Source organism: Hypanus sabinus, chromosome 14, assembly GCF_030144855.1.
Source record: "Hypanus sabinus isolate sHypSab1 chromosome 14, sHypSab1.hap1, whole genome shotgun sequence".
NCBI classification, from domain to species: Eukaryota; Metazoa; Chordata; class Chondrichthyes; order Myliobatiformes; family Dasyatidae; genus Hypanus; species Hypanus sabinus.
The window spans coordinates 49195768-49204757 of NC_082719.1; the positions used below are offsets into that span (position 1 = coordinate 49195768).

Consider the following 8990-nt stretch of genomic DNA (forward strand, 5'->3'; position numbering starts at 1 on the left):
TTTAACAACAGCAAGAGTCTAATAAACATGCAAGTTCAATTCTTGACAGAGGAGGTAGAGAAGCTTAGTGATGGAATTCCAGATCTTAGGGTCTTTGCAAAAATAATAAGAGCAATTGAATTCAATGATGAAAATAAGACAAGGTACAATAGACTCTCAGTTAGAGCTGGATACAAGGATGATCCCTTTTCTGAATTAAAACACTCTTTAATTTTTAGCTGTGAACTGTTTCTTCCAGTTATCAAGAATAAGGCTACGCCTGCTATGTGAATGGAACAAACCTGTATTCAGACATATCTAGTATTTTCAGACTGCTTGAAGAGTGTTCGGTCTATTTCTGTTCATGATCACTGATTTAACTGAGTTCAAAACTTGTGGAGATATATTTAACTGTGTTGGGAGCTCCTGAACTGGGAGAACACAAGGAGGAAGAGCAGTACGTCTGGTAGCAGAGACATGCAACTAATGGAAGAACATGGTCTTGAATTTGCTATTTACAGGAATTAATCAAAAGGGTGCTTCCTTTGATTGGCGTCATCGACTTTTAAATACCCACTGCACAAATTAAGGAGATGCTATAAAATAGCAAGAGCACCAATTATTGTATCTGCTAGTCATAGTCAAATGCAGTTCAAACTTTAACTTATTTCATTCATCTGGCACCATTTAGGAATCGGATTCAGCTATAATATGCCCATTCTATGCTAATTTCCCACATAAGCAAATGTTCTCTCTCTTGCAATCTGCAATTTGGTTCATTTTATCTGCTTACATGGGATGTCCTGTATGTAACCATGTTCCTGCCTTTAAAGTAGCTTGCATTTAAATAGCAACCTTAACATTAAAAGATACACCAATGCACTTCAGATGTGCAAAATCAGAAAATGGCCATGCACATATACAAATGTTTGTATTACACAAAATTATTAGACCTTAGTCAGGAAGATTGGAGATGAAACTCTAGAGGGAGAATATTTGCTATTTAGCTGAATGCCAGTGCTAAACATTAGGGAGTGGAAGAGCCAGAAGGAATTCCTTACTTAAGATGATGTCAGCCATTTCACAGTCTACCAATCTACGAGTTGCCTATGAACAACAAAAGTGGAGCTGGTGATTTGTCAAACTATAAGACTTAGAGTGGGAGCAGAATTACACCACTCGATCCATCGCGTCTGCTCCACCATTCCATCTCTCTCAACACCATTCTCCTGCCTTCACCCCATATCATTTGACACCCTGGCTAACTAAGAACCTATCAACTTCTGCTTTAGACCTACTCAATGAATTGGCCTCCACAGCCATCTTTGGCAATTAATTCTACCCACTCTAACAAAAGAAATTTGTTCTCATCTCTGTTCTAAACTGACATACTTCTTTCTGAGACTGTGCCCTCTAGTCCTAGACCTATGCTCATTAGGAAACATCCTCTCTATACCAACTTTGTCTCGGCTTTTCAATATTTGATAGGTTTCAACGAGATCCCCATTCATTTTTCAAAACACCAGTGATATAGACCCAGAGCTATCAAACACTTTTCATATGCTAACCCTTTCATTCCCCAATTCATTCTCATCAACCACCAATGTCAGCACTTCTTTTGTTAGATAAAAGGCACAAAATTGCTCACAATATTCCAATGCACTCTGACTAACACCTTACAAAGCTTCAGCGTGCTGACCTCAGCTTCCAAGTACCCCGAAACCTCATCCTTAATAATGGACTCTTCCCAACCACAGGAGTCAGGCCAACTGGCCTATAATTTACTTTCCTCTACCTCTCTCACTTCTTAAGGAGTGAAGTGAGACTTGCATTTTTCCAGTCCCCCAGAACAATTCCAGAATCTAGTGATTCTTATAAGAACATAACTCATACTCACACAATCCCATCAGCTATGACTTTCAGAACTTTGAGGTGTAGTCCAGCTGGTCTAGGTGACTTATCGGCCTTCAGACCTTTCAGCTTCCCAAGCACCTTCTCCTTAGTGATAGAAATGCCACTCCTGCCCCCTGACACTCTTGAATATCTGGCACTGTCCGTAACAGTGAAGACTGATGCAAAATACTTATTAAGTTCATCTGCAATTTCCTTTTCCACTGTTTCTTTGTCCCCATTACTACTTCTCTAGCATCACATTCCAGCAGACCAATATCCACTCTTTCCTCTCTTTTATTCTTTAAAAATCTTTAAAAAATATGGTATCTTCTGATAATTTTTGGCTAGCATACCTTCATATTTAATTTTTCTCTCTCATTTTTTAAAGTTAACTTCTGTTGGCTTTAAAAATCTCCCAATACCCTAACTTCACACTAATTTTAGTTATATTCTATGCTCCCTCTTTTGCTTTTATGCTGGCTTTGACTTCCTTTGTCACCCACAATTGCCACATCCTCCCTTTGAAGTACTTTATTCTCTTTGGGATATATCTATCCATCTATCCTGCTCCTGTTGAATACCCCTCAGAAACTCCAGTCACAGCTGTTCTGACATCATCCCTGCTAGTGTCCCCTTCCAATTAACTTTGGCAACTCCTCTCTCATGCCTCTGCAGGAGTGGGGGCATGGCACTCTTGATCAGAGATAGTGTCACAGCTGAAGAAAAGGTGGACATCATGAAGATATTGTCTACAGAGTCTCTGTGGTTGGAGGTTTGGAACAGGAAGGGGTCAATAACTTTACTGGGTGTTTTTTTAGGCTGCCCAACAGGGGTATCAAGCAGCACATAGGGAAACAGACCCTGGAAAGGTGTAATAATAAGAGTTGTCATGATGGGAGATTATCCCAAATATCGATTGGCATCTCCCTAGAGAAAGGGGGTTTAGATGGGGTGGAGTTTGTTAGGTGAATTCAGGAAGGTTTCTTGACACAATATGTAGATAAGCCTGCAAGAGGAGAGGCTGTACTTGATTTGGTATTGGGAAATGAACCTGGTCAGGTGTCAGATCTCTCAGTGGGAGTGCACTTTGGAGATAGTGATCATAATCCTATCTCCTTTACAATAGTATTGGAGAGAGATAGGAACAGACAAGTTAGAAAAGTGTTTAATTGGAGTAAGGGGAATTATGAGGCTATCAGGCAGGAAATTGGAAGCTTAAATTGGGAACAGATGCTATCAGGGAAAAGTATGGAAGAAATGCAGCAAATGCTCTGTGGAGTTCTGCATAGGTACATTCCAATGAGACAGGGAAGTTATGGTAGGGTACAGGAACCATGGTGTGGAAAGGCTGTAATAAGTCTAGTCATGAAGAAAAGAAAACCTTACATAAGGTTCAGAGAGCTAGGTAATGCTAGAGATCTAGAAGATTATAAGGCTAACAGAAAAGAGCTTAAAAAGGAAATTAAGAGAGCTGGAAGGGGCCATGATAAGGCCTTGGTGGACAAGATTAAGGAAAACCCCAAGTATGTGAAGAGCAAGAGGAAAAGATGTGAAAGAATAGGACCTATCAAGTGTGATAGTGGGGAAGTGTGTATGGAACTGGAGGAAATAGCAGAGGTACTTACTGAATTCTTTACTTCAGTATTCTCTATGGAAAAGGATCTTAGTGATTGTAGTGATGACTTGCAGCAGACTGAAAAGCTTGAGCATGTAGATATTAAGAAAGAGGATGTGCTGGAGTGTTTGGAAAGCGTCAAGTTGGATAAGTCACCGGGACCAGATGAGATGTACTTCAGGCTACTGTGGGAGGCGAAGGAAGAGATTCCTGAGCCTCTGGCAATGATCTTTGAATCATCCATGGGGACGGGAGAGGTTCCAGAGGACTGGAGGGTTGCAGATATTGTTCCTTTATTCATGAAAGGGAGTAGAGATAGCCCAGGAAATTATAGACCAGTGAGTCTTACTTCAATGGTTGGTAACTTGATGGAGAAGATCCTAAGAGGCAGGATTTATGAACATTTGGAGAGGTATAATATGATTAGGAATAGTCAGCATGGCTTTGTCAAGGGCAGGTCATGCCTTATGAGCCTGATTGAATTTTTTGAGGATGTGACTAAACACATTGATAAAGGAAGAGCAGTACATGTAGTGTATATGGATTTCAGCAAGGCATCTGATAAGGTACCCATGCAAGGCTTATTGAGAAAGTAAGGAGCATGGGATCCAAAGGGACATTGCTTTGTGGATCCAGAACTAGCTTGCCCACAGAAGGCAAAGAGTGGTTGTAGACAGGTCATATTCTGCATGAAGGTCGGTGACCAGTGGTGTGCCTCAGGGATCTGTTCTGGGACCATTACTCTTCATGATTTTTATAAATGACCTGGATGAGGAAGTGGAGGGATGCGTTAGTACGTTTGCTGATGACACAAAGGTTGGAGGTGTTGTGGATAGTATGGAAGGCTGTCAGAGGTTACAGTGGGACATTGATAGGATGCAAAACAGGGATGAGAAGTGGCAGATGGAGCTCAACCCAGATAAATGTGAGGTGGTTCATTTTGGTAGGTCAAATATGATGGCAGAATATAGTATTAATGGTAAGACTCTTGGCAGTGTGGAGGATCAGAGGGATCTTGGGGTCCGAGTCCATAGGATGCTCAAAGCAGCTAAGCAGGTTGACTCTATGTTTAAGAAGGCATATGGTGTATTGGCCTTCATCAATCATGGAATTGAATTTAGGAGCCGAGAGGTAATGTTGCAGCTATATAGGACACTGGTCAGACCCCACTTGGAGTACTGTGCTCAGTTCAGGTCGCCTCACTACTGGAAGGATGTGGAATCCACAGAAGGTGTGCAGAGGAGATTTACAAGGATGCTGCCTGGATTGGAGAGCATACCTTGTGAAAACAGGTTGAGTGAACTCGGCCTTTTCTCCTTGGAGGGATGGAGGATGAGAAGTGACCTGATAGAGGTGTATAAGATGATAAGAGGCATTGATCATGTGGATAGTCAAAGGCTTTTTCCCAGGGCTGAAATGGCTGCCACAAGAGGACACAGGTTTAAGGTGCTGGGGAGTAGGTACAGAGGAGATGTCAGGGGTAAGATTTTTACTCAGAGAGTGGTTAGTGCGTAGAATGGGCAGCCGACAACGGTGGTGGAGGCAAATACAATAGAGTCTTTTAAGAGACTTTTGAATAGGTATGTGGAGCTTAGGATCATCTAAGGATTTAGTTTCATTTTTTTAACCACCCCACCCTTTCTACCTACCTTTCTGTCCTTTGAATACAAGGTGCATCTTTGCATGTTAAGCTCCTAACAATGAACTTCTTCCAGCCACATCTCAACAATGCCCATAACATCATACCTGCCAATCTCTAACTGTGCTACAAGATCATCTACCTTATTCTGTATAATGTGTACGTTCAAATATCACACCTTCAATCCTGTACTCATCATCATTTTCTGTTTTATCCCCATGCTATACTTCAATCATCCTACTGACTGTAATTTTGCCCTATCATCTGCCTATCCAACCTTACAGTCTCACTAAAGATTGCGCTGATTTGTACACCAACAGCCCCATCCTCAGCCCTATCATTCTGATTCTGTCCCATTGTCAACGTAGTTTAAACCCTCCCCAAAATCTCTAACAAGCATACCCACAAGGAGGGCAGCTTTGTTCACTTACAAAGAACAAATATAGCAGTTGAATTGTGAGTCCAATAATAGCACATGATAGCAAAGGAGGCCAAGATGGTCCTGAGATAAATATAAAAATAATGATGGGAGACATAAGTAGAGTAGTTGGCAAGAATTCTTTCCCTGCAGCAGAGGAGTCTAAGACTAGCGGGCTTATGTGAGGAGTGCATATGTTTAGAGGAAATCCAAAGAAGAATCTTTTCACTTAGAGTGTTTGGAATGTTGAATGCACTGCCCAAGAAGGCAGTGGAACAGGTTCTCACAATATTTAAGTAGTGTTTGGATTACAGCTTGAATCACCAAGGCTTTGCAGGCTATGGACCAAGTATTGGCAAATGAGAATAGTATGGATGATAGGCAAAAGATCTGTTTCTGTGCTATATGACTTTCTGAACCCATGAAGAGGCAGAATATTTATCTACCAGGTCCATTTCATGAGTCACATTAGTCCCTGTTCTCATGTTATTGAGCTGTTTATAGGTTGCTGATTGATTAGAACAAGGTTTACAAAGGTCAAAAGAACACAAACATAGGCATAGGAATAGTATTAGATTATTCATACGTTCAGGTCCTGAAAGAGAAGGAAGAGGGGCTTAGAAAGGAATACCATTCCTTTGAGTCTTTTGTAGAATAAGAGCTGATTGCTAATGATAAGGCAACTAAATTCGAGGATGAACATGAAGCTAGAAACAACAGTATCACAATAGAACTGGAGATCGCATGGATGGGGAGGGGAGAAGGATGATAATTTTGAAACTAAGATTGGAATTTAAGAGCATTGCATTTTTCCTTCAAGTAGGTACAACGTGTGCAGGAATTTTAAAAAAAGAGTTTTGAAAGTAAGAATCATTGCAAAATATTGAAATAGATGGGACCTTATAGGAGCAAAAGCTCAGAGAGGAGAGATTTAACTTCTGATGTTAAGGTTACTAAGCACACTGTTTAAGAAGGATGAGCAATCAGGGAAGAGCAGGGTAACATAATAGACAGTGAAGGTTCAGAAATACATACTGGGTAATGATTGGGAAAAAATGGTGGTCTCCAAAACAGGGGAGATGTTTGATCAGAGGGATTAGGCAGATAACCTAGAGAAAAGAATTTGGTGTCAGAACACTACTTGAACACACAACCTGAATACCACAAAGATTTGGTCTAGGTTGGTCACTGTTTAAGGAATTCTCAAAGAGAAGTGCCCTGAATAGACAAAGGCAGAGAATTGCAACAGCTTGTTAACTCCTGAGATCAGTAAAAAAGTAATTGTAGCTACATCCAAATTTATGTGGCTGATTCAGAGAAACTTTGCAATTTTCTTTATCTTTTTTGGAAGATTTGGAGAGTTTAGGAATAATGTCTGGAGTGTGACAGAAACAAGCCATGAAACCTGACATGTACACAAGTAGATAATGATTTTACAAAATGAACTTTCAGGATGACTGCTTTCCTTAGCAGCAAGGCAGCATTTGACATGCTCAAAAAAAGGTGTAACAACTCAGTAAATGATTTAAAATGTTGAAATCACGACTGCCTTGTCTTTTACTTAACCGGGATGAATTATACACTATAATTTCAATAATTTGAAATATAAGGTGCTCCCAAAACTACCACAGAGTGGAGTTATTAACACCATGCCATGCAAATATCTTTTGTAAGCATAGGAGTAAATATTACCCAGTAGAGCAAACTTTAAACACCTGCATCAACCACTGCAGTGGAAAAATGCAGGAAATTGATGTTCTAATAAGTGTTTTAAAGAGAACCTTAAAAAGCAGTTCATAGGTTCAGTTTTAATTAAGATATACAGTATTAAGCAGCAATATTCTACAGTATCCATTAATCAAGATCAACATTTATCAAATAACTGTAGTATATATCCCACAGAAGAGTGTAAATTAAAATACTCCATAAGGCAAGTCATAGGTGACAGTCTAAATTTGTGTTAGTATATACTACAGTCTGGTATTATGAGTAATTTAGTGCCATGTTTAATAATGTAGATGAATATTAACATAGAGGAACAGGCAACCATTTCAGCTATGAATCTGTTTACATATGGAGGCTAAATATAAATACAATATTGCAAATCTTACAGCAATTATCCTGAAACAGCTTTCAAGGACACTGCTGCATGCATTTACAAAATTCAGTTGGTGTGCTAGCAGTGTACTAAGCGATAAAAAAAGACAAGCTCCCTTTGTCAAGCACAATTGCAATACATCTTTGACCAAGCACTTACCAGGCTCTCAAAGCAAACACCACCAAGACAGAGAGATACAATTTAAGGCATAAAGAAGAAGATGTAGAAAGGAAAAAAATGGAAAAATAATGTTTCTCTGAACCCATCGCAGAAACAGTATTGGTGGAAAATCCCTGACTCTACTGCTGTAGAACAATCCAAAGCAGCCAGCGACCGGAACTGTACAGACAAATGTTAATAGACAGGGAAAGCAACCACAGGGATTGCAGATCCTTTCTATAAATTATAGCAATGAGCCTTTCTGCAAATCAGAGCTGAGTGGGGTGGGACTTCCAATATCATTCTCGTTCACAATCCAATGCAATGAATATTTGTTGTGCTTTTGTTAAAGAAATATTGCTGATAGATTGTTATAAATACATCTTAGCCAAAGCTGTATTTTTTGTATATTTCAACACATATAAATATTCTTTACTTAGCTCTGGTAGAAAATTTTTAATGTGGTTCAGCATGTTTACATGGCAAAACTGGATTGAAGTAAGCTTCAAATCATTGATTGATTTAAAATAGGAAATAAAAATACTATATTTGGTGAGTATATATATATATGTTATGCAACCAATTTGTTTGTAAATGTTCATTTGACCAAGGAAATAACTGACTGTTGATTGCTACAAGTATTGATACGTTATTTGTAATTACTGACAATCATATTTGTAGTTCCTTGATTTATTACTTTGGATAGCTATCTCATGGACCTTGGCAACACTGAGTACCAGAGATATCTTCAAGGTGCTTCATAGAAACATAGGATGAACATAGACCAGGAAGACATTTAGTTAATATGAACTCATCCTTCCTTAAATAAACTATTCACTTTGTAAATAATTTGTGTTTATACCTGCTGTATTCTTCTCCCTGTTGACCAGGGGTTCCAACCTTTTTTATGCCACGAACCCATTAAGCAAGGGGTCCATGGACCACAGGTTGGGATCCCCTGATGTAGATGCTGCTGGACCTGATGGATGTTTGCAGCAGTTTTATTTAATGCTTTTAGTTCTGATATCAAACATTTGCCATAAAATGACTTTATCTTTCTTCTGATGAATACCTATGGCAGTGTCCATTTGTCTACTGAGCCACCTATGTGCTCCTAAAATTGGTGAAATATTCATTGTTTGTCATCCAGTTCTAGATTCTTCATAGCTTTCAAAACACTCTCATCTGA

At 39.4% G+C, this 8990-nt stretch overlaps 1 protein-coding gene across 3 annotated transcripts in view; it reads right to left on the bottom strand.

Annotated features, from left to right (window-relative positions):
• Positions 1-8702, bottom strand: part of gabrg1 (gamma-aminobutyric acid type A receptor subunit gamma1) — a 145874-nt gene extending 137172 nt beyond the window's left edge. For 2 of the 3 annotated variants that reach the window (XR_009515652.1, XM_059989129.1), the window contains exon 1: positions 7802-8158. Coding sequence is in view for 1 of the 3 variants with exons in the window: in XM_059989129.1 (XP_059845112.1) it covers positions 7802-7908 (107 nt within the window). In the remaining 2 variants the exon portion in view is untranslated. Of the gene's footprint in view, positions 1-7801; positions 8159-8663 lie in introns of those variants that run through there. The other variant, XM_059989130.1, reaches the window with a different exon arrangement.
• Positions 8703-8990: the final 288 nt, after the last annotated feature.